The 26,411-nt window shown below is 37.4% G+C and overlaps 2 protein-coding genes across 3 annotated transcripts; both read right to left on the bottom strand.

Annotated features, from left to right (window-relative positions):
* Positions 1-394: 394 nt before the first annotated feature.
* Positions 395-8,503, bottom strand: LOC140048100 (uncharacterized). The gene is made up of 10 exons (XM_072093116.1): positions 8,422-8,503; positions 8,136-8,214; positions 7,716-7,802; positions 6,744-6,866; positions 6,545-6,640; positions 6,131-6,217; positions 2,996-3,124; positions 1,886-2,053; positions 1,198-1,359; positions 395-557 (listed from the first exon to the last, which is right to left on the bottom strand). The coding sequence occupies exons 2-10, from the start codon at positions 8,175-8,177 to the stop codon at positions 522-524; spliced, it is 930 nt and encodes a 309-aa protein (XP_071949217.1). The 5' UTR covers positions 8,178-8,214; positions 8,422-8,503; the 3' UTR covers positions 395-521.
* A 998-nt stretch (positions 8,504-9,501) lies between these two features.
* Positions 9,502-23,390, bottom strand: LOC140048099 (phosphoacetylglucosamine mutase-like). Of its 2 annotated transcripts, none has more exons than XM_072093114.1 (18): positions 23,299-23,390; positions 22,210-22,308; positions 21,833-21,903; positions 20,054-20,183; positions 19,681-19,776; positions 18,942-19,015; positions 18,463-18,590; positions 15,902-16,054; positions 15,672-15,714; positions 14,832-14,912; positions 14,538-14,581; positions 14,074-14,187; positions 13,580-13,681; positions 12,908-12,963; positions 12,482-12,545; positions 11,826-11,948; positions 11,167-11,340; positions 9,502-10,501 (listed from the first exon to the last, which is right to left on the bottom strand). In XM_072093114.1, exons 2-18 carry the CDS (start codon positions 22,305-22,307, stop codon positions 10,406-10,408), a joined length of 1,647 nt encoding a protein of 548 aa, XP_071949215.1. In that variant the 5' UTR covers position 22,308; positions 23,299-23,390; the 3' UTR covers positions 9,502-10,405. The 2 variants fall into 2 exon arrangements, with proteins under 2 accessions (XP_071949215.1, XP_071949216.1); XM_072093115.1 differs by having other exon boundaries at positions 18,942-19,006.
* Between the last annotated feature and the right edge of the window lie 3,021 nt (positions 23,391-26,411).

Here is a 26,411-nt window from a genome sequence, read left to right as displayed (position 1 = left end):
AATAAAAGATATTTTGGCAATTTTTCGAAAAAAAATCCATGTACTATAGTACAGGAAAAAAATAGCCAAATGTTGACTTGTTAAACCTTGTTCTCGTTAGAACGCAACGCAAAGATGTAAGGCGCAACCGCAACGTAAGCGAATTGACTAATCACAAGCGGACAGTTTAAATATGTATTTTAGTCACCTAGAAGTCACCTTTTTATGAGTGGAGACTCAAATGACCCAACAAGTTAAAACTGATGCGTACACATACTCACCAGACCTACCAGATCATAATAATTTAATTCTGAAAAGTTCATATTTTGGGTGATTTCCACAAAAACGAATTTCGGGATCCAGTAGTATACAAAGTTTATCTCAGAAAACGTATTCGTAAGGTTCCTCCCTAATATCTGGCAATTTCCAGGTATATTTGCAGTCTAGAATTAAACTGTATTTGATTCAATACTTGTTTAGCTCTACTTTTATGATGTTCCTACACATTTTAACTTGTTGTCTCGGGTAATATCTGGTCAACGCTATGACAGAATACAACAGCAACTTTGTCGGTGAGCCTGGTAAACAAGAAAAAAACAAAGAATACAGTTCAATTTCTCAATTTAAGTGAATTTTTTAGCTTGTTCCCACTCTAGGACGCAACGCAAAGACATCTGCCGCAACGCAAGCGAATACACTAATCCAAGCGATGTATTATTCGAACCGTTTCTTGTGATTGGTCAATTCCATTCCGTTGCGTGCTAGTTGAAACCAAGCTAAAGCGTGGTTCCCACTAGAACGCAACGCAACGTAACGCAGCGACGTATCGACGCAAAGTGCTGTATTGCGTAATCACAAGTGGGAACCAACGATGCAACAGTGCTGCAAACATCGCAGGTTTGATTTCACGCAGACGGGGGGAAAACACAATTATTTGAATTGGCATTTTCTTACGTTGCGTAAGCGTGGTTCCCACTAGCGACGCAACATAAGGACGTAACGCAACGCAAGTGAATTGACCAATCACAAGCGATGGCTTATTCGCTTGTGATTGCTAACTGTCTATAACTTCGCTTGTCATTGGTTAAACGCTTGCGTTGCGTTTACGTCCTTGCGTTGCGTCGCTAGTGGGAACCACGCACAGTATTTGTATTATGCTATTTGCGTGTAACATTCCTAATTTGTTTAATAAATCTAAATACAGGTTACACAACTTACCACTTTATTTTCATATTTGTTGATATTATTATCTAAATGATCTTGTTCCACGGTTGGTATTGAAGTTGGTAGTTCACGTGCTTCTTGTTCCACGGTTGGTATTGCAGCTGGTAGTTCACGTGCTTCTTGTGAATTAGTTAAACGATTTGTATCGACGTCAGCCTATTAATACAAAAAAACCAACATATTTTGTCAATCTCTCGGGACCGTAACCAACAAGGCGCATATTCTACCACTAAAACGTGGTTCCCACTAGAACGCAACACAGTGACGTATCGACGCAAAGTGTTGTATTGCGTAATCACAAGTGGGAACCGACGACGCAATAGTTCTGCAAACATCGTAGGTTTGATTTCACGCAGGCGGGGGCAAACGCAATGATTGGAAGGGCATTTTCTTACGTTGCGTAGATTGCGTTGCGTTGCGTCGCTAGTATGTAATTATTTGTTGTACTGAAAGAATAGGATCTACACTACCACTGCAGTTGGACAGTTTGGCAAGAACTTTATAAATTACTCCTATTGACGCAAGTGAGTCGACCAATCATAAACGACAGGTGACCGGAGATCTATAGCACCATGTTGGTATAATTGCGTGCATTGCGTCAAAAAGTAGGAACCAATAATAAATAGCAATTTAGCGTTTATTTTATTAATATTTTGTTTATATATATGTTTTTTTTGCATACCTGTTTGGCATCATCAATTGCATTCGTGTCTTTTACTACTGTGCGTTTGAGTTGTTGACCTTTGATCATCTTGACTACGTCATACATCCCTCTTTGCGTAGCTAGTTCAAGCGCCGTGTATGACACCACCAAGACATCATCGGATTCTGGGTTCAACCTCTCCCATTCCTTTTTTTGTAAAATAAGTTATAGGCTATACAATTATTATACAATGTTTATGTCTGTGTTTTTATGCAAGATCTCAAGCTCAGTCCAGTTATTTGTGTTTTCCTTTTGTTCGTCCCACTTCAGATCTTCAGAAGTATTATGAACATTATAAAATTCATATTACAATTTTTGTTTCAATATATACGGACTACCAATTTTAAATCCCGTTTTGTCTAATTTGTATTTATGACTACTTAAGCGAGGTTCCCACAAGAACGTGACGCAAGGACGTAAACGCAACGCAAGCGTTTTAACCAATGACAAGCGAAGTTATATACAGTTAGCAATCACAAGCGAATAAGCCATCGCTTGTGATTGGTTAAAACGCTTGCATTGCGTTTACGTCCTTGCGTTACGTTCTAGTGGGAACCAAGCTTTATGCTTGGCTCCCACTAGAACGCAACGCAAGGACGTAGATGCAACGCAAGAGAGTTGAACAATGACAATCGACAGTTTGAATTATCATCGCTTGTGATTGGTCAACTCGCTTACTTTGCGCTTACGTCCTCGTATTGTCTAGTTGGAATCAAGCTTAAATACTGTTTTGTAGACGGTACAGAAATACTGTGTTTGTACAGCATATACACACCATACATGCATGATGTATAAACTTCTATTAAAGGGACAACTTTGGGAACAAACAAGTGTCTTGGGTGTCCATAGTGTTAAAATATATATTGATCACGTTCATTTTTATTTTGTGCTATTTTTTGTTTGTTTTCTATGACAATACTGTAACGTACGGTGATAGTCAATAAAAAATTAAACATTGAAAATTTCATTTTTAATAGGCGGGTCATTTGAGCTGAATAGGAGTCACAAAGGAGGGGTTCTCTTGTATTGTATGCAGAGATAAGTATAGAGGAAAGAAAATCCTGTAAATGTAGGCCTACAATAAATTACCTGATGTTGAAATGCAACATCTATATTTCCTTGAACGAGTAACTCGGCTACATCTGAATGGTTGAGTTTGATAGCGATCATTAAAAGTGTGAATGCTAAACATCCCGGTGTCTTCTCGCCATATAAATTCTACAATTTTTGAATAATTTACAAAAGTCAATTAAACTTCCGAAACGGTAAATCCGATTCTCACACGGCACTATGTCTAGAGACAATAAAACGAGGCTGATTGGGAAGCTAGAGCACAGACCATTGTCCCAAACAGTACTGGTGGCTTACCGAAAAACGTTGGTATAACGTATTTGGCAATAGTATATAGTGGGAGAAAAATTGTAGTCAGGAGACTACATCGCAGTTTATTGTCCCTAGATATAGCACCGTATAAGAAGCAACTTGAGCAAGAACCAAGATATGCGCATGTCATTAAATAGAGTAGAACACCATAAAGCTTGTCTCCACTAGTGACGCAACGTAACGCAATACAGGGCCGTAACCAGGTTTGACGGCGGGGTGGATCGTTAAGTTGTTTAGTGGAACCCAGGGGCGGATCCAGGATATTGAAATAGGGGTGGCGTAGCTTTGCGAGCGAAGCGAGCAAACATTGGCTGGGGGCCAGGGGGCCGCCAAGGGCCCCCGGTCGGGGTCCAGGGGCCGACGGCCCCGGGAAATTTTGGCATTCTAGCGCATTGTAAGTCGTTTAAAACGATTTACAAACAATTCATAATGTCATTTACCAAACACTCTAAAGCTCGCAAATTACGACATGTGGAATATGCAGCTGATACTTACCTAGGGTACCAAAAGCAAGCTAACAACTTGCCTGTACTTTACATCTAAATTTTTACAACGCGACAATTTTTTTCACCTAAATTATATTATTATAAACTTGCCCTAGTCTAGGCCGGTATTATTTTTTTACACGCGCGCCGGGTCGATCGCGGTCACTATACTTCGCATGCAGCTAAAGTAAAATGACGTCACGTTAAAGCGGGTCGTCACAGAGTCTCATGCATATTAATGAAGCAAACTTGCTGAGAGTGTTTTCACCACGCAACACATGCGACGACAGATTTATCGAAACTCCGAGCCATCGACTGCTGACGGTCATGTTTTTGACAATTAAAATCACGGCATATTCAACGACCTGGTTTAAACGATCGTTTAAAAATTAGCGGTCCGGCTCGATTACATTATATTTAGTGATTTGAAAAAAACAAAACACCTCTTTTGTCATGATGTCATCGCGATGTGTTTATGAGAATCATCGACGGGAAAGCAAATAAAACAACAAGGGTCATGAAATGCTGCAGCATTGTTAATATTTTAATAGTAATACGTTATAAAATTTAGCCCTAACGGGATAATTTTCATAGGCATACAGTCCTAGTCTTTGTTTTTATTGTACTTAATAAATGGGCGCGTAGTATAGTAGCACTGACCATGTGGCTTCATCAACTCTATTGATCGTCTGAGGTACCGCTACTCTACAATGCGGGAGTGACGATCACAAAGGATGCCGCCTGCTTAGTGGAACGCGACCAAGCTCACCACGTGGCTTTTATCAACTTGCTCCTTTTACACATCGTTGGTAACGCTAGAGATTGATAGTACACAAAGGATGTCGACGTACATGCTTGGTGGAATGCGATCAAGCTGACGATGTGCTCCGACGTACTATTTTCACTATGAAAATGTGCAAACCATCGGTGATTGATGACCGTCGAAACAATACGTGTTTTTAAAATCTATTTTAATTTAAAAAAAAAATACGCCCCCGCTAGATCCGCCACTGGAACCATACCCTCGAATTTTTTTTCTCTATAGGCCTATGGCCGCAAATCGCATTTCCGGCTATTCTCTTTTGTTTATGAACTATATTGTTGGTGTAATTTCCAGCCCACAAATTTCAATTGCCGACCTTATATTGTCAGAGGACGGCATTCTCTTGCCGACCGAAATTAGGCTAGATCCCTCCTCCTTTCAAGCCTCCTCGCAACAACATGGTACATTAGGGATCGTATCATTGAGACTTTAACAGGCATATTCACCATCATGTGGTGTTTAGGTAAAAAACCATGGAATTAAGATGATTCCTGAATTCACTCAACCATTGCATCTTGCACTTGCGTCCGTGTGAGCTGCATGCTTTCTCTATCAAGCAGCTGGCTGGGCACGTCACACACGCACGCGGAGACCTGTGTAGGGGAATACCCTGTTATGTCAACCAAACAACAACTATGCTCTGTGTACAGCTCGCTAGCTCCAGAACCACGATGTTCAGCAGTTATGAAATAGAACTTATCTTGTAAATTTTAGTGTTAGGTTTTTATATTTTAGTTAAAATATATATATATATATATATATATATATTAATTTAATTTATTAAGGCTTGACTAGGCCTGTAGTGAACAATCGTCGTGTTGTGTTAGTATGCCCAGCAAAAAAAAAGTGGGAGGCCAAGCGGAACTCGCTGTTCAGCGGGGGGGATCGTACGATCCCCCCGATCCCCCCCTGGTTACGGGCCTGCAATATACGCAAGGTAAAGGGTGGTTCCCACTAGAACGCAACGCAGTGACGTATTGACGCGAAGTGATGTATTGCCCTTTCAATCATTGTGTCTGCTCCGCCTACGTGAAATCAAACCTGCGATTTTTGCAGCACTGTTGCGTCGTCGGTTCCCACTTGTGATTACGCAATACATAACTTTGCGTCAATACGTCGCTGCGTTGTGCCGCTAGTGGCTTTACGTAATCACAAGTGGGAAGAACCGACGACGCGACAGTGCTGCAAACATCGCAGGTTTGATTTCACGCAGGCGGGGCAAACACAATTATTGGGAGGGCATTTGCTTACGTTGCGTAGATTCCGTTACATTGCGTCACTAGTGGGAACCAAGCGTTAGCGTGGTTCCCACTAGCGACGCAACGCAAGGACGTAAAGCAACGCAAATGAATTGACCAATCACAAGCGATGGCTTATTCTCTTGTGATTGCTAACTGTCTATAACTTCGCTTGTCATTGGTTAAAACGCTTGCGTTGCGTTTACGTCCTTGCGTTACGTTCTAGTGGGAACCAAGCTTAGGGATCAAAGGGTGTCACAAAGGAGGGGTTTTATACTCTATTCATTTTGCTTACCACTTTCATGTTAATATCAGCGTCAATATGAGAAATGAGTTGCTTTGTTCTGGTTAAACTTCCATCGGAAACAGCTGCGAACAATTGCTGTCAATAAAAAAAAGTAAACTTATTTTTAAAAATTGTATTCAGCAGCAAAATTGGGATTGGCTGTATCAAATCAGTTAGGGAAATTAGGTTTTTATCAAAACCAGTGGCGTAACGGCTATGGGCGCTCACTGGCTAAAGTCAGGGACCCCGGTGCTTAGGAGCCTCTGAGCAGTGCCTAGGGGTAAAAATATGCCGAAAAAGGCTAAAAACACCCGAAGGTGAGGGTTAACTTAGGTTTCCTAATCCAAGGGTCTCAGGCCTGTGCGTTACACTACTCAAACCGTAATAAATAAACTGCCTTGCAAATAAAAATTAACTACTTACCATTGAAATTGGAAGTCTACTGTCTATCATGTCTACGACGTCGTTTAACCCATTCTCAATAGCTAAATCTCGAGCGGACTGCTTTCCATTAACACACTGTTATCAAATATTACAAACAATAAAGACATGAGTAAATGAATTAAAGAGTTGGGTAAATGAATTAAATAGATCATGCTATATATAATACAGTACAACAAACCCAGCATTTATGGTTGATGTCAATCCCTCTATCGATGAGCAAGGTTGATATATCCGTCTCCAATGCATCAATGGCCAACATCAGAAAGTTTCGGTAAAGAGATTTGGCTACCATGTTTCCACCCTATTTGGTAAAAAGGTTACGTAATTATCATCACAATTAGTATTTTCAGCACCATTGTTTACATTACCGCCAATGACGCACTTAAAATCATATTTTTTACGCATATTCATACTGAGCCTAAGTTCGGTCCTGTAATACGGTTACGTTACGTTTTCGTTCACGCACGTACGTTTTGTACGAAATTCGGAATGCGTTAAGCGTGGTTCCTACTAGCGCAATTAACATTTCCTAAAGTTGCGTAAGCGTGGTTCCCACTAGAACGCAACGTAACGCAGCGGACGTATCGACGCAAAGTTGTATTGCGTATTCACAAGTGGGAGCCGACGACGCAACAACAGTGCTGCAAACATCGCAGGTTTGATTTCACGCAAACACCATTAAAGCTTGGTTCCCACTAGAACGTAACGCAAGGACGTAAACGCAACGCAAGCGTTTTAACCAATGACAAGCGAAGTTATAGACAGCTAGCAATCACAAGCGAATAAGCCATCGCTTGTGATTGGGCAATTCACTTGCGTTGCGTTACGTCCTTGCGTTGCGTCGCTAGTGGGAACCATGCTTAATGGGAGGGCATTTTCTTACGTTGCGTCGCTAAAGCGTGGTTCCCACTAGCGACGCAACGCAAGGACGTAACGCAACGCAAGTAATTTGACCAATCACAAGCGATGGCTTATTCGCTTGTGATTCCTAACCGTCTATAACTTCGCTTGTCATTGGTTAAAACGCTTGCGTTGCGTTTACGTCCTTGCGTTACGTTCTAGGGGGAACCAAGCTTTAGAAACTCCGTTATAAACCCTGTTTTGGAAAAAGGGGTCCATCTAGAAATATCATGCATATACCTAGGCATACCTCATCTGCATTGATAAACTCTTCATTATCATCAAGAATCGTCTCTACGTCGTGTCTCCTACCATGTTGAATTGCATTGCACATTTCCTAAGACAAAAAAATCGTATTTTAGGCATATATATATATATATAAATCCAAAGGCAAATTACTGAACAAATGACAATGCTGTGGGTATCAGTGGCTGGATCTCAATGGAGATACAAAAAAAAAACGATAAATATATATATATATTTAATTAAATTGTATAGTGGTCGATTCATATTCTATTCGGGTGTACACAAATTAAACACAGGGCATGCAGCAGAAATCAAACGTAGGCGAATTGATTGATGGAGGGATCTTCGTGTTTTGTAACCAGTTGTAACACAGAAAAGAGAAAAATAACAAGAAGACTAAAGGCATGTAAAGCAGCACACTTACCCTAATAATTTCCCTCTGTCCAGCTGGGCTTATATTTGTCATTCCTACGGCATTGTTGAAGTTAAATTACAGAATTCATCTACGAGAAAAATATTTTAACAAAAAGAATACAGATCTGCTTGACCAGTTTAAGGTAGGCCTACATCGGACTGTTTTGAGATATAGATGTAGATTAATGTACAGTATTACTGTCCGAATTCTATACATGTACATACGAACATTCAAACGCTGTAAATTCACTCAATTAAAACGGAACTTTAAATGAACAATAACAACTTTTACTTACAGTACACAAATATTAAATTAATGTCTAACCCAAATCCGATCTATGAAAAGAATAGGCAGTTTAAGCCATACATCTGATGCGTGTAAGGTTGATGGGTTTGTCAATAACAAAAGAACAGGTATATAAACAAATTCGGTAACGGGGATACAGCCTATGTCCATAAAAGAATGCAAAATACGGATCGATAGGCCTACTTTGCTTTGACAATGTGTGGGAGACGCCTTAGGATCCACCTGTCTATGAGCATAGTATTAAATTAATATAGGGCCCATTGCTCTAGAATGGTAACAGTATTAAATTATGTAGACTTTTAACAAATTCGATTTGACTTCAGTGTTGGTTGTATCAAATAGCTGCATTTTATAGGTAGGGAGAAGGGAGCTATTTCGATGTACATTCTTAATACCCTCTTAATCCTATTCTATATTTTACCCTAGGACAAAATCTTATAGGAGAGGAGAGTTTGGTTTATCCAATCTTAAGCGACGTATCATCCCAACGTTACGAGTAGGGCCTAAGTCATGGCGATGCGCAAGCGTTAGTTAAAATGCGCGGTCACAGACATTATATAAAGCTCTGTCAACACTACCAAACTTTATGTGACAAAACAATGTGTCCATATATGGATACAATGATGTCATATCACTACCATATTTGGCCACATCATAGTTGGCCTACTTTTGTTGTCAAACTAGTTTTATAGGGCACAGCATGCAAGCAACACATGCATAGTTGTACGTATATGAGCGGTTGCGGACACTCACGTGTTGTGTCACATTGTTGCTGTCGCAACCTCTTGACCGATTGTGTTGAAAAAAAAAACGATCAGAAACTGGTATATCTGATTGGTCGATTGATGCAGCCACAACTCAGCCCCATCATGGTGGACTCTCTACAGTTGCGCTCCCCCTCCCACCTTTTACAAAATCCTGGATCCGAACCTGACTATGGTGGTTTTATGGAGGTACATTGATTTTGAATACATGTGGTATATAAACAAGAATTAGTAGGAATGAACAAATGTCATATTTATTAAGCTGTATAAGCACATAATAAGCATTACACTATTACACAGTACAGTACTAAAATAATTTTTTTTTAAATAAATAAGCTTTTCTAAAGTAAATGACGATATAAATTAAAAAGTATTGAAGATAAACATAGTGTGAAAATAGGTACTGTAATTTTCATTTCCTTTTTCCCTGATAAACAAGTGTAATTTGTAAATGATTGACATTAATGTTGTATAATCAACTATAAAAAATGTGTATATATTAAAAATGTCAAAAGGCACATATATAAAATGACCTAATAAAATACTGAATAAAATGTTAAGTACTTAAAATCGTCTATTAAAAAAGCTAATAATAACCATTCTCTCTCCTCAGGATTTATCAGTAAATATAGAGAATGTAATGACCACTCACAGTTAAGGCATTTAGACTTAAAATTAGGCCTAAAAACATGCGCATAAGTGTTTGGCATACTGGCTTAACCCAGAGCTTACAGGGGCCCCTGAAAAGAGCCCAGAAAAACAACAGGCTTTAAAAATACGTCTAAAAAGGCTGAAAGCATCAGCTTCCAGCGCCACTAAGAGTGTCTGAACCAGGGGCGTCAGTGTTACGCCACTGTTTGTTTTTCTTTTCACAGTTTGCAATGATTTAACACTAGCCAGAGATTTTAATTCTATCCCATTTCTTGCAATTCAATATTTGTTTCCAAAATCCCAAATTAGTCCCAACTGGCTCTCTGAATAAATGTTAAAACTTGAAAATATACTAATCTGTTTAGGCCTTTATTCCATTTTGTTGTTTTTAAATCTGTTACAATTTCGTAATTCATACATATGCCCATCATGCCGTGCTTTGGTTTATTGCCACTATGCTTCAGTCGTAAGCTACATATAATAGAAAGCGCTTATCACATAAAATATATATCTTGGAATGCTTTTGTTTGGCTAAGATTTGTGGTGGTATTACATAAACTAACTGCTCATTGGTGGCGTTGGTGGGTCCCCAACTCCACCTGCGAGTTTATGAACCAAGACAGCCACATCATACGCAAGCTGATCAGCCGATGTCTAGAAACAAGAAAAAAACAAACTTTGTTTACAATAATAAATAAGAAACAACAACTGTTCATTCTATCTGTTAAAGAAGTATTGTCTTCCAAAAACATGAAAAATAAAGATTAATAGAATTTTTGCAGCTTTAATAAAGTTATTTACTTCTGTAGAAAAAAATCATCAAAATTAATTATTAGACAAAAGAAACGGTTAATTTTAATAGAAAAACAATTGTCTGACAAACAATTTAGGTATATATTTTGCTTTAAATGCTTGCTTTAATTTTTTTTGGACCCAGATTTTGGTCAAAGTGAATGACTATTATGTGACATTAAAATTGGCTTATTCAACAACAAAAATGTAAAAAAATTCTTTTTTTTTAGGGGGAAAATATATCTTGTATCAAAAATGTATATGTTCATTGCATTGTGGACTTGTTACACTACATGTAACTAGTGCTAATTCAGGTGCTCTCTTGGCTGTCCAGGGGTTACCTCTCTTTGTACACAGCAGTCCTTATCCGAGAAGACTTATTCCACCACCAGAACAATGCAGAAAGTTCAATTGAGCATTGACGCCTTGCCGGTATTATGCTATGGGTTAAGTTTTTGTCTTGACCACTTGGCCACACTATTTTAAAAGACCATGTAAGTAAATATAAAACTGTAAATATATATTACCTGATTGTCTGCTTCTGCGTAAACTCTGACAACATCCTCTGTACCGGATGGTCTAACAAACGACCTTGATTTACTGTATTTTGCAACTGTAGTGTCAATAGCCATCTGTAACCCCACAGGTGATGTTGCTTTACGCTCTGAATCTGTTGTTTGGATTGCATTTCTATCTTCAACCTAAAAATAAACATGGATGATTACTTCATTTAGGTTTTCTTAGAAAGAACTGGAAATAATGTTTATATTCATTATAGGAGAACTGAAAAGGTTAAGAATTACTTTTATTATGCGATAATAGGAAGCTTTTTATTTACATTGACCTCAGTGGCATAACAGCTATGATCGCTCACTGGATAAACACAGGGGCCCCGGAGCTTATGGGGCCCATGAGCAGCGCCCAGAGGAAAAAACAGGCATTAAAATATGCTGAAAAGGCTAAAAACTCTCAAGGCCTCCAGCCTCTGCCTAATGCCACTGAATGAACTAGGACATAGTATGTCGATCAATTCACCTCATTGTAAGCAAACGGGAACACTGGGGCGTGATTGTTTTGCTTTGTCTGATTCCAGTCCTAATTGTGATGACCAACGAAAGAATGTGCGTATGTGCTCTGTGTTTTAGTAAAATGTTTATTAAATTATTACAAAATATGTTTTACTTACCTTAACTTTCAGTAGTCTGTTTGGTAAGTCAGTATAAGCACTGTTCCAGTCTTCTAAACTCCACAGCCTAGCCTCTAAAATAGACTCTACAAGTAACATGTCTGAAATTGCATCTCCCACAGTCTAAACAAAAATGTTACTTATACCTTTAAATCATAAGATGTTGACATTGATTTCAACCTAAAAATAGACCAATATCTACCGTATTTATTCAAATAAACGGCGTTCGGGAGGCTTTTTAAGGGAGGGGAAATTTATTCGAGCAAGACATTTATTTGAGAAGGCATTTATTTTTTTTGGGTGTAACATGGTAACATGATAATCAAATAAATACCCCCTAATTATGAAAAAATTTAACATAATTATTATTGAGAAGTGATAAAATACAGTAAAAATTGTAGATCATGTCAATCAATGAATTCTACTACAAATAGAAATGTGTTGAAACACAATATTGTGTATATATGAATGTTGTAGGGTGTTTATTAGAGGAAATAAATAAAGGTTTTGGGGCGTTTATTCGAGGGAGCGTTTATTTAAAATGATATTCTACAGGGGCGTATATTCGAGGGAGTAATTTATTCAAAGCGGGGTGTTTATTCCAATAAATACAGTATCATATTTCTTTCAAATTTGTAATCATTAATTTGCTTTACCTGATTACACACATCCATTAAGTTGAGCAAACGAACAGCTGCTTGTTTCTTGTCTTCTGTCAAACTAAAAATATAGTTAAGTATCAAATCAAAATGAAATTGACATTACATCAAGAGGAGTGTAGGATGTTTAAAACATTTTTATTTAAATTCGCAATCAACAGCGGGGAGCCAGCCATTTACAGACTGTTTTACATAAAAAAACACAAGACAAAAGCACATCAACAAGGTCTACAAGAACCAATTACATACCATCCTTAATTTTGGATTTAAATAAAGATAAACAATTAAAAGAAAATATGAATAGTGGTGTTCATGGCAATATATGAAGTAATAAGTAATCTCAGTAATCTACAATGTTTAAAACAAAGAAGTAAAGCACTGTATTTAGGGTATTCTCATTAAAATAAAAGAGAGAATTTATACCTGGAGTCTTCACTAGCACTCGTAATAGACTTAGTCGCCTTCTCACTAAAGATAACCTAAAATGTAATTAAAAATGTTTGGTAAGAAATCAGCAAACAATTTAGATTTATTATTTATGGATTAATGGGTAATAATTGTTTACTAGAAAGCACAATTGCCATTTTTATTCTACTGGCAATACAATAATGGGCAGCAAGCAATGCTAAAAATCTCTTGATAATACTGTCGGTTTACCACCCACATATTAGCGAACTTTTGTTTCAAGATTACCCCACTCCCAAAGACTTGTAATAAGACTTTGTTTATGTAGAGCATCTTGTGTATATGTTTGTCTTGTGAACCTCTGAGGGTCCCTAATGATCAGCAACAGCTGGATGGATCACCCTCATTAAATATGGTTTAAAAAAAAAAAAAAAAAAAAGATAGTAGTTGAAAGGAGACAATTTACACAAAAGCTTAATATGTACATGAGTATTTAATATCAAGACTGTATTTAGTTGATTTAACGTTCATCCTTCATCTACCATAAGTCGAGTGGCCGAGTGGTAAAGGCAGGGGCGCTGTAAACCATAGGCTGCAAGTCGCAGGTTATTCCGCCATTTACATCCAAAAATGAAAGTTCACTATTGTCTATGGTTAAACCATTGTGAATGTTTCTGATATAGTACTTACTGTACCATGTCCGTTTGCTTCAAAGTACACACCAATATCAAAGTCTAGTGCTTTCAAGTGAAGATGCTTAACTCCTGTTTTAGCACAAGCTACTGGAACTTTCTACATTAAGATCAAATTGTGTGCAGTTTGTTAACATATATCATAGAGTTTAACCTAGGCTATAAAGCTCTGTCTACACTATCAAATTTGTTTGACAAAAAAAATGTGATGTGCCCAAATATGGTAGTCATATGCTTAAATATGGAAGTGATATGATATCATCATGTCCATATATGGGCACATCACACATATTTTTCACATAATGTTTGATAGTGTAGACAGAGCTTAGAATTGTGTCGAGGAGGGGTGCAAGGACACACGTCCCAATATCCCTGCATGATTTCCTGGAGGTCACTTTCATCTTTTAAAAATATAATTTACTCCTTGTTTGTTTTGTGTTTGTTTTATGAGATGAACAAAGAGAAATTATGTTAAATACTAGAATGATTTACCATTACAGTTGAGGCATAGTAGGTGGAACTGCCATTAGCATAGGCAGTTTGTACAAGGCCTAGCTGGAGATTTAAACCAACAGATGCTACAAGCTCTTTCAAATATCCAGCAATCTAATAAAACAAAAAGCAAAACAATTTTAAGGAAAACAATAATCAAACTTAACATAACTGCACACACATTAACTATGTAGAATGCCTGAAACTACTACCGTAACTATGATTTTTTTTTAGTCAAAGTCAATATCCTCCTTAGAGCTGGCAAATCCCTTTCACAGGACAAACACAAGATGCTCTACAAATAAAGTTTTTAAATAAGTTTTTAAGAGTGGAGTTGAACATGTCGTGAGAAAGAATCTTCCAGGATTTGAACCCAGGACTTCAATGACCAAGCATCCAAATTAGGTTCTAAATGATTTAAATGCTAATTTGCAAAAATACAAAAGAATAAAAATGTGGCTTACTAATGTTGCTATCTTGTCTCCATCCATCAATCGAAAACTTCCATCTAAAAAGAAATGATAAATTATCATTTTTATGGTATCAGAGGAATTGAAAAATATTTAAAGATGTATTGTCCACCTGAAACATAGTTCTTAATTTTTTTTAATGTCACATAATAGTTATCCACTTTGACCAAACTACAAAATAACCTATTCAAAGTCTGATTTAATTATTCTTCATTTTCATGTTTTTGAGGGACAGTACATCTTTAATAAAAACTTAACACAATAAAAACAACTTTCATGTTTTTTTACCCTTTGACTTGAAAAAATAGACAATTCTGTCTGCATCGCCATCAAAACTACAATACTTCTTACCCACCTCAAACATCACACCTGTTAGAAACATAAAAAAAAACACACAATAACAATTTAACTTTTTAAAATGATTAAATAAACATACATAAATAATTCCTGCCCATTCACATTATATAACCATGTAGAGTTGTGTCAGTTATTGGTTGTACTTTCACCCTGCTAGCATACAAAACAGATTTGTAGTGTAATAAAGTATTTATATTTTACTTATATATCTATCTAGTTCTACCAATGGCATTGAGCACTAGTAATCTCTTACTCGTACTTAATAGAGACTTTACGAAACATGATGGGAAGCCATAGGACGGTACTTATTAACAAAGTGGGGAAGATTAGCATGAAATTCTGTCGTCTTAACTTTTTGAGAAAGATAAAGTGGTCATTTTCCCGTTTACATATATATAACCCTAATTGTTTAATGAAATAACATTTTTAATGGGTTAAAGCAGCGTTTGAATGCTAGGCCCTTGCTAGGAAGGCTAAGTTTATGCTGTATCACCAGAGCCAAGTGATTCAGAAGGGCCCCGCGCCACGAGACAGGGAGGAGGGATCGGAGAGAGATGCAGCCAAGCGTCGTCTTTGCGCAAGGGTGCGTAAATAATAAAATGGCTATATCGACTGTATATGATTTTACGCTCTAGCGAACACAGGATATTCGTCGTCCTCCCTTAATCGTTGTGTTTCGTAAAGTACCTATTAACATTAATTATCAGTACAGTATTGAAAATAGATCAATAAAATAACAAGTAATAAATCACAATTACTTATAGAAATTACCTGCTGGTGGTTTCTGTCCAACTTTGACATAGTCTGCTCCACACTAAAAAAACACCAACAATTAATATATATATTAGATATGGTATTTGACTAGCATTCTCATTACAGTTTCAATACTTAGAAAAACTTGCGAAGGATTTGCCAATTGTATTCTCAACTTTTTGGCATTCTTGGATTTAAATTTTTGACTAATTTAAAATTATTGTTCATAAATTGTGAAAGATTTTTACCTGTTCATTGAGCTTTCCTGTCGATCCATCGTTGAACACCTTCATATCAAGGTAACCTTTAAGCTCTTTCTGAAGCTGTAACACCTTGAGGGCGCCGACACCATTTGCTCCATCTACAGATATTTCCGGCAAATAGGAATTGTCACCAGGCGTCTGCAGAAAAATGTCGGTAATATCCAATTAGTTTATTAAATGTACATTTTCAACATCATGGTATCGTATAGAGATGTATTTTTTATCTCATTTTAAAATTTGTAACAAAGATGGCTGCAGATATACTATACTATATAGATTTTAAAAACCGCTTTTCCAGAAAAGACCAAAGTGATGTACATTAATTAGAGCAGTATATAAGGACAAATCTAAATCATTCCTTAGGGAAAAGAAAACTAATTTTTTTAAACATTGTACACTTTGAGCTATATGCACATTAATAGGTAAATTATTCCATAACTTAGGTCCAATGACAGAAAATGATCTATCACCAAATAGTCTACTAGTTTTAGGAACAGCAAGACTAGTAATATCTCATGTCGATCCGAGTCCCTGGCGACCAGGGTTATACTTCTGAATTAGTTCCTGTAAATAGACGGGTGCTGAAACATTGATGCAGTAATTATATAGTTGTACCAAGATCTTAAATTCAATCCTTTGCAGAAAAGGCAGCCAGTGCAACTCGCTTAAAAGAGGAACCACGGTGGTGTGCATGTGAATGAAAAATCAAACGCGCTGCGCAATTTTGAAGAGTCTGCAATATGCAAATTATTATTTAAGGGGACACTGAACGTGAGGCATTGTATATGTTTTAACACTACAGCAAATCAATATTCAGGGGACACTGAACGTGAGACATTGTATATGTTTTAACACTACAGCAAATCACTATTCAGGGGACACTGAACGTGAGACATTGTATATGTTTTAACACTACAGCAAATCACTATTCAGGGGACACTGAACGTGAGGCATTGTATATGTTTTAACACTACAGCAAATCACTATTCAGGGGACACTGAACGTGAGGCATTGTATATGTTTTAACACTACAGCAAATCACTATTCAGGGGACACTGAACGTGAGGCATTGTATATGTTTTAACACTACAGCAAATCACTATTCAGGGGACACTGAACGTGAGGCATTGTATATGTTTTAACACTACAGCAAATCACTATTCAGGGGACACTGAACGTGAGGCATTGTATATGTTTTAACACTACAGCAAATCACTATTCAGGGGACACTGAACGTGAGACAGTATATGTTTTAACACTACAGCAAATCACTATTCAGGGGACACTGAACGTGAGGCATTGTATATGTTTTAACACTACAGCAAATCACTATTCAGGGGACACTGAACGTGAGACATTGTACATGTTTTAACACTACAGCAAATCACTATTCAGGGGACACTGAACGTGAGGCAGTATATGTTTTAACACTACAGCAAATCACTATTCAGGGGACACTGAACGTGAGGCAGTATATGCTTTAACACTACAGCAAATCACTATTCAGGGGACACTGAACGTGAGGCATTGTATATGTTTTAACACTACAGCAAATCACTATTCAGGGGACACTGAACGTGAGGCATTGTATATGTTTTAACACTACAGCAGATCACTATTCAGGGGACACTGAACGTGAGGCATTGTATATGTTTTAACACTACAGCAAATCACTATTCAGGGGACACTGAACGTGAGGCATTGTATATGTTTTAACACTACAGCAAAATCACTATTCAGGGGACACTGAACGTGAGGCATTGTATATGTTTTAACACTACAGCAAAATCACTATTCAGGGGACACTGAACGTGAGACATTGTACATGTTTTAACACTACAGCAAATCACTATTCAGGGGACACTGAACGTGAGGCATTGTATATGTTTTAACACTACAGCAAAATCACTATTCAGGGGACACTGAACGTGAGACATTGTACATGTTTTAACACTACAGCAAATCACTATTCAGGGGACACTGAACGTGAGGCATTGTATATGTTTTAACACTACAGCAAAATCACTATTCAGGGGACACTGAACGTGAGACATTGTACATGTTTTAACACTACAGCAAATCACTATTCAGGGGACACTGAACGTGAGACATTGTACATGTTTTAACACTACAGCAAATCACTATTCAGGGGACACTGAACGTGAGACATTGTACATTTTTTAACACTACAGCAAATCACTATTCAGGGGACACTGAACGCGAGGCATTGTATATGTTTTAACACTACAGCAAAATCACTATTCAGGGGACACTGAACGTGAGACATTGTACATGTTTTAACACTACAGCAAATCACTATTCAGGGGACACTGAACGTGAGACATTGTACATGTTTTAACACTACAGCAAATCACTATTCAGGGGACACTGAACGTGAGACATTGTATATGTTTTAACACTACAGCAAATCACTATTCAGGGGACACTGAACGTGAGGCATTGTATATGTTTTAACACTACAGCAAATCACTATTCAGGGAAATTTAAGAGGACACTTCAAGGTAGAGGTTCTACTGTATACCTACCTGTATCTTAAGTTGTGTAAAAGCTTGGCTTAGTTTCTTGTAGTATCCTTCTTCAGTAGCCTCTCCATACTGTCCATTAGTATTAACACATCTAACAAGGTAATGTAACTGAGGAGTTGTCAACATTCCTATGAAAACAGAATCACATTTTGTTAATGATTTTAATCCGTCCTGGTTTGCTTCTGTATGTGTATACTGTTTAAAGTCCAAGAACACTTATTCTACCACAATAACAATAATAAAAGTAGCGCCAATTATATATATAGTTTGTAGTGCTCTGCCTTAGCTGCTCAGTCAATTTACTTATTTATTATATAACACCTAAATAAATTCCTGTCATTTGATTGGATGATTGTTGGTCACATGGCATGCAATAGTTTACAAATAATTAATGTTTGTGAGTGTAATGGTACAATTAATGTCATGAGCTGAATGATGAAAGGTTTCACCTCATTATTTGTATACTATTAGTAACTTACCATAATCAGTGTAGACTGCATTAAAAGCTTTAATAGCATCAATAACTGATGCTGATAAACTTGGACTGCTGGGTCTAATCGAATAAAAAACAAAAATCCATTTTATCCAGAATAAGAAGAATAACTAAATGGACGGTTCATACACATTGTGCATTGCTTATTTTGGAGAAATGAACAAGCTTTTGCTTTGAGACGGCAAAACAGATGGTACTTTATCAGTGGTGTAACGGCTATGCACGCACACTGGTTAAACCCAGGGGGCCCAGAGCTTATTGGGGGCCTCTGAGCAGTGTCCATCGGAAATAAAACAGGCATTAAAATATGTTGAAAAAGGTTAATAACATCCAGAGGCCTCCGGCGTTGGAGGGCCACTAAGGGTTCCAAAACCAGGGGCATCAGATCTCTATGTTACACCACTGTACTTTAACTGACTGTGATGAGTGAGAGTTACACAAACTGTTTACACTTTAGATAAAGTTATTAGAGTTTAGAGTTATAACGGATTAAATCACATTTGGTATGAATTACCAATTGGGTGGCTGTAGTTGAGGGAAACTATAAATACAGCATGTAGTTTATAGCTGAGGAGAGTGTATACTTTGATCAGCTGTGTCAAAAATCAATGACATGTGGTCTGAAAGATCTTTTGTTTATGCGGTAACAACAGCTGTAGTGACATCACAAAACTACATGTATAATAAATATTGCAATTTAACCATTATTTTTAATAAAATCATACCTTGTGTCTCGTGCTATGATAACATTCGCTGAAACTGTCATGTCAATGTTGTTATCTTTTATAATACCCTCAATTACACCTCCTAACTCCTCATTGCTGTTAATATAAAGTAAAAGTGATTATGATCTCAGTTACTGTTATAACGTAGGCCTCACATTTTGTATGAGAGTGCGATTGCTCGCCTAACATAAAATGCCTTTGTGCTGTGCAATTAACATCATGCTTAAATTGGATAAACTTCTAAACACCAAGATACAAAAGGCACACCAGGATATGTTGAGGAGTGCAATTTGTAGCACAACTAAAAAGTCCTGATACGTCTGTTCATTTGCAAAAATCTAAATTAGCTATGGAAATTGCCAAGAAGAGTCACCTTGCATTAGCCAGTTGTGTTGCATAAACCTCCCATTCAGCAATCAGCATCTCCCCCATTGGTTCAACAATTTTTACACCATTGTCACACTCAGGATTGTGTGAAGCTGTAATCATTACTCCAATGCTAGCTAATAAGGAAAGCAAAGATATTTGAAAGTATGTGATAAATGGGATGTAATATTTAAATGGGATAGATGAATGGGATAGATATATAAATGGGATAGATGGGGGTGGATGAATGGAATAGATAAATGGGATAGATGGGGGTGGGTGGGTGGATGGTATAGATGGGATGGGTGGAAGGGATGGATGAATGGAATAGATAAATGGGATAGATGGGGGTGGGTGGATGGTATAGATGGGATGGGTGGAAATGGATGGATGAATGGAATAGATAAATGGGATAGATGGGGGTGGGTGGATGGTATAGATGGGATGGGTGGAAGGGATGGATGAATGGAATAGATAAATGGGATAGATGGGGGTGGGTGGATGGTATAGATGGGATGGGTGGAAGGGATGGATGAATGGAATAGATAAATGGGATAGATGGGGGTGGGTGGATGGTATAGATGGGATGGGTGGAAGGGATGGATGAATGGAATAGATAAATGGGATAGATGGGGGTGGGTGGATGGTATAGATGGGATGGGTGGAAGGGATGGATGAATGGAATAGATAAATGGGATAGATGGGGGTGGGTGGATGGTATAGATGGGATGGGTGGAAGGGATGGATGAATGGAATAGATAAATGGGATAGATGGGGGTGGGTGGATGGTATAGATGGGATGGGTGGAAGGGATGGATGAATGGAATAGATAAATGGGATAAATGGGGGTGGGTGGATGGTATAGATGGGATGGGTGGAAGGGATGGATGAATGGAATAGATAAATGGGATAGATGGGGGTGGGTGGATGGTATAGATGGGATGGGTGGAAGGGATGGATGAATGGAATAGATAAATGGGATAGATGGGGGTGGGTGGATGGTATAGATGGGATGGGTGGAAGGGATGGATGAATGGAATAGATAAATGGGATAGATGGGGGTGGGTGGATGGTATAGATGGGATGGGTGGAAGGGATGGATGAATGGAATAGATAAATGGGATAGATGGGGGTGGGTGGATGGTATAGATGGGATGGGTGGAAGGGATGGATGAATGGAATAGATATGGGTGGAAGGGATGGATGAATGGAATAGATAAATGGGATAGATGGGGGTGGGTGGATGGTATAGATGGGATGGGTGGAAGGGATGGATGAATGGAATAGATAAATGGGATAGATGGGGGTGGGTGGATGGTATAGATGGGATGGGTGCAAGGGATGAATGAATGGAATAGATAAATGGGATAGATGGGGGTGGATGGATGGTATAGATGGGATGGGTGGAAGGGATGGATGAATGGAATAGATAAATGGGATAGATGGGGGTGGGTGGATGGTATAGATGGGATGGGTGGAAGGGATGGATGAATGGAATAGATAAATGGGATAGATGGGGTGGATGGATAAATGGGATAGATTAGGTAGGTAGATTTTATAGATGGGGTGGGTGGGTCTGATAGATAAGATAGATGGGGTGGTGTGGGTCTGACAGATGGGGTGGATGAATGGGGTGGGATGACAAAACAATAAAATAATGACAATAACAGAAATATTAGTAAATACTGGGTTCTTGTTAAAATTTTAAAATACTAGTAATTTATATTTTATAGTATACAGTCTTCAATGTTGTGTTTAAATTTTAAGTAGTAGTGTTATTTCTTACATTTTGTTTTCTTTGATCGTAGAACAGCAATTAAACCACAACGAAACATCACTGAATCAAGCAAGTTCGCCCTCAATAAAAAAGCAAAACGGGGAATGAATGTGTGTAAATAAAACATATATTCAGACGTTTAGTTTAATAGAATATGTATTATTGTCAGTGGCGTAACGGCTATGAGCCCTCGCTGGGTAAACCCAGGGGCTCCGGAGCTTATGGCGACCCCTGAGCAGTGCACAGAGGAAAAAAACAGGCCTTAAAATATGTCGAAAAAGGCAAAAAGGGCCTTCAGCGTTGGGAGGGCCACTTAGGGTACCTAAATTCCTAAACCAGTGGCCTTGGTTCTGTACGTTACGTCACTGATTATTGTTACTACTTACTTGGTACGAAAGCCTGCCGTGCCATAGTTGTATGTTTGACCATCTAGTTTCTGGTGCTGTGCTGCTGCCGGGAAAACTGACTTTTTCCATAAGGACATTCTAAAAAAGACAATATATTTCAATCAACTTAAATAAAAAAATTAAATTGTCTTAAAAAATTGTTATATATTTGATATAGTACTAGAGTAGTCCCAAAGATACCGTACCGTATCCATACTTCTAAACACTAAAGGTACGGTAATAATGGAGGGCGCTTTGTAAGCATAGATTTTAATAAAATAGGTATGGAAATGGTTTTCTGCAAGCCAGCTGTGTGGCATGGTGGGCCTGTGATTAGGCTAAGGTTTAGGAGTCCCGGATCGATTCTCTGCTTGACAATTTTTTTTTTTTTTAATTTAAGAGAGATTATTTAGAGGGTTAGGTTTTTAATAATAAATATTTAGGATGAGTTTTAATATTAGGACGAGTTTTATATTTAGGAACGAGTTTTAATATTTAGGACAAGTTTTATATTTAGGAGCGATTCTATATTTAATTTTAGAAATGCAATTTTTTTTACCGTATCTTAGCCGTGCCGATTAAAATTATTACTAATTTAATAATACTTTACTACCTGTACTCTGTATTACCTAGCCTGGGCCTAGAGTTAGGGGCCTACTTACATTATTTTAAAAATAAGTAGGCCTATGCCTGTAGTCTCTCTAACTAAGTAGTAGGAAGTAAGTAATACTATTATAGGCCTAGCCTCAGTTAGCCAGTAGTAATAAACTATTTTGTTGTATTTTGGTTTTTTCAACATATTATCGAAACCTACAATTTAAAATGATAATGTTAACATTAAATTACCACTTATTAATCAAGCTAGGAGGGGCTTATTATGCTAGGCCTACAGTAGGCTTGTTCGCAGACCACCTGAAGGCCTTGACATGTCTATTTATTCCCCCGGCCATGCTTAATTCCGCTGCTGCTAGAAAAAAAAAGTATTGCCTAGCCTAGGCTAGAACTAAACAAAATTAGCTTTCTATTATGAATTTACGGTATGAATACGACATATATACATCATTGGAAATAAAACTTGGCACAACTTACCCTGAATAATGAACTAATGTATGCAATAATACAGTAAAATATTTAGGAGAAATGTCGAGTCTTCACGGTTCCAATCTCCACACACGTTGTTGCAGCATGTATGATGTATCGAACAACTCGAGTGTGTGAAAAGTCGATCAAGCGTATCAAACAGCTCGATTACGTAATCGATATCCATCTCTCATCTTGGTGAGAAGTACTCATCATTGAATTAATATACAGTATCAAGCCCGTAGCCAGGATTTTTACAGGGGGGTTCTTTTTTCCCAAAAAGGCCCCTCTTATGGGAATAACAGCTTATATGATTTAATATCAAACGATCAAAACACCAATGATATTGGTCACCAGCCACAAGAGCACCCCCTCTCCTGAGAGTTTCCAGCCCCAGGACCTTGGTCTGATCATGGAGGTATAAATATCATGGTTGGAGCTGAGGTAAGAAAAATTGGAAAAGATAGAGCGCTACAGGGGCGGTCGCAGACTTGCAGGACTATTTTAAGAGAATTGCCCAAAGACTCCAGTGCTGTAGACAATGAGTATTTGAGCAAGAAAATTGTTAAATGACACCCCTACAAACGTAAAATTCATAATAAATTGCACCTCTAGTTCGACGGAAATGTCACTCACTCTATAGTGCGCTAGCAAACAGAGGATCGTAGCATAATGTTATTCGACCGGTAATAAAACATACGCGACTAACAATAGGCCTATAGGATAACATTTTTGTTTTCGTTCAATGCGAACGTCACGGGGAAGTTCCCGATGAAGGTACTTCTGGTACGGTATTACATTCTAATAACTGTACTCAATTATTGTAAATTTATTAGCAACTAATAATTTCAAAAAGTTATACAAAAAATATGAAGCTGCTGCTATAAATATATTGCGCAAAACGTTAAATTGTGTTATTTTCAATTAAATGCTAAATAAAGTCAGATGTTAAAACCACAATTTCAAAAATTCATTTTTTATTTATCCATTATAAACTTTAAAAAAGTGTTGTTTAAACCACACTCCAAATTAAAACAAAGAAAATTATGATATGAAATTTGCAGAAGGAAGCAAACTTTGCTCTGCTACCGGTATAACACGGTTCAAATTTCGGGACTTCCATAAATTACTACGGAAATTCGGCCTAATATTTACGGACGTATGGAAGTGAAGATAAATAGGGTACTATACGCATCGGAAAAAAACTATACGCATGACAATTATGATTTGGCCTAAAAATTGGCCTTAGATTATGGAAAACCCCCGGCAAAACGCAATAATTATGGACAAATCGATTATTAGCCTTGGTAATATGCCTAATATTTAAAAGGAATGAATATAAGCTATATTTTTGTTTTGTCGCAAAGTTCATATGTGAATGCTTGATCCATTAGAGGTAATCTGTGATAGTTTTTATTGCTTGTATTATAACACAAGTTCATTTTGGATTTTTAGTAAATTACCAATGGTTTATTTAAGATTTAAGTTACACACTGTAACTAATCCCTCACTATTCAATCAAAAATGATTATACAGGTACTACCATTGTTGAAAAATGGATTGCGTGATATCAAAATGGATTGATTTAAAACGTAACAAAGATACGACCTTGTCTGGTATTTATGCAGTGATAAAGCGGAGGATTGTTTTTGTAGCGTTCCATTTAAAATAAAAAAAAATAAAAAATAAATGGGACTCAATTTTAATTTAGTGGCAGAAACAACATTTAGTATGAAATTAAGGGTGTTGCCCGGGCCACTAAGGCAACACCCCTGGGTCCGCCCCTCTGCGCTAGATGCTTGGAAATTAGTGTTATTGAAAATATCAGGATGTTTGGTAGAAAATATGCCTGATACTGTACACCGCACCGCGGCACCATACCAAACTGTTGCTGTCCGACTTGACTGTGCCCTACACACACCTTACCTGGCATGTTTCAGTACATCACGTCTCCTTGTGTTTTCGAGGAAATAATGACCCCCAACTCCCACCCGGGGTGCGATTTTTTTTTCGTACATAAGTTGGAGACCCCCTCATGTTAAAATTATAGTTTCTATTAATACTATTAGGCCTAATTAATTATTTGTCTCTAAACCCATGTCTATTCTAGTAGTAGCTGTGTGGGTATGTGTGACGTGTGTGTGTAGCTAGGTCACAATTAAACAATAAACATTACACAAAAATACATTTTTTATTCTCGTGGGTCTAATCTTCCCATCTCATGTGTTCATATACGCGCATTTTTAAAGTTCCTTTGAGTACATGCATATTGTTTGATAATAAAATAGCAGAATTAAAAAAATAAGTACACAAATCATACACATTCTTTATTCTTGTGGGTCTAAGCTTTCTTTGGGCTAGTCCGGTGGCAGGAGGTGGGATATCACCACCCGAAAGGGGACAAATTGCCATCCAACTTTTCTAGACCAAAATTTTCCGTAGATTACGAATATGGAAGGTAATCGATCAGGATAGGAAGCGTTTTCGAGATATAAGGGGTCAAAGTTCAAAATTGACCAATATAAAAACATGCTATATCTCTGGAACTTCTGGACGTAGTGAGATAATTTTGGTGTCAAATTGTTCACAATGTATATGTTTATATTAGCTCTAACAGAACTTTCTTTGAAAAATTGACCGGAAACCCCATTGTTAGCAATTTTGACCTTTGACCTCTTTTTGCTATATCTAAGTAACGATAGGTCGAAGAGAATTAAAAATAGTAGCAAATTGTTCCCTCAGTATAACAGATGATATTGCTTGAAAATGACCGGAAGTGTGGTTATTAACCTTTGACATAATTGAATAAGGTTATAAAAACATAAATTAATAAATATTTGTCGTAAGAAGCCAATTTTGGTGTCAAATTGTTCACAATATATATGTTTATACTTGCCATAATGCAACATTTTTTTCAAAAAGTGACTGAAACACCTATTTTTCTGTAATTTTAACCTTTGACCTGTTTTTCTCATCTAAATAACGACATGGCATAGAGATTTCTAACGGCAAATTGTTCATAATAGATATTTTTATTCAATCTAATAGATTATACTGTTTGAAAAATACAAGTGTGATTATTGCCTTGAAATCCTGTACATAAGAGCCTATCAGGGCGGATT

The sequence above is a fragment of the Antedon mediterranea genome, chromosome 4 (assembly GCF_964355755.1).
Source record: "Antedon mediterranea chromosome 4, ecAntMedi1.1, whole genome shotgun sequence".
In the NCBI taxonomy this organism is placed as follows: Eukaryota; Metazoa; Echinodermata; class Crinoidea; order Comatulida; family Antedonidae; genus Antedon; species Antedon mediterranea.
The sequence above is the reverse complement of the archived record's forward strand: the minus strand, read 5'-3'. Positions and strand labels throughout refer to the sequence as shown.

What these genes read in the sequence shown, in the direction of transcription:
- LOC140048100 (XM_072093116.1), bottom strand. Translation starts at nt 8,177, where the DNA reads ATGACAAATATAAGCCCAGCTGGACAGAGGGAAATTATTAGG. An exon ending in CTGATATTAACATGAAAGTG is followed by an intron (nt 3,125 to 6,130) that starts GTAAGCAAAATG and finishes CAAAAATTGTAG; the next exon opens with AATTTATATGGCGAGAAGAC. An exon ending in ACAAATATGAAAATAAAGTG is followed by an intron (nt 558 to 1,197) that starts GTAAGTTGTGTA and finishes CTTGTTTACCAG; the next exon opens with GCTCACCGACAAAGTTGCTG.
- LOC140048099 (XM_072093114.1), bottom strand. Translation starts at nt 22,307, where the DNA reads ATGTCCTTATGGAAAAAGTCAGTTTTCCCGGCAGCAGCACAGCACCAG. An exon ending in TGGACAGAAACCACCAGCAG is followed by an intron (nt 14,913 to 15,671) that starts GTAATTTCTATA and finishes TGTTTCTAACAG; the next exon opens with GTGTGATGTTTGAGGTGGGT. An exon ending in ACTATGCCTCAACTGTAATG is followed by an intron (nt 13,682 to 14,073) that starts GTAAATCATTCT and finishes ATCTTAATGTAG; the next exon opens with AAAGTTCCAGTAGCTTGTGC.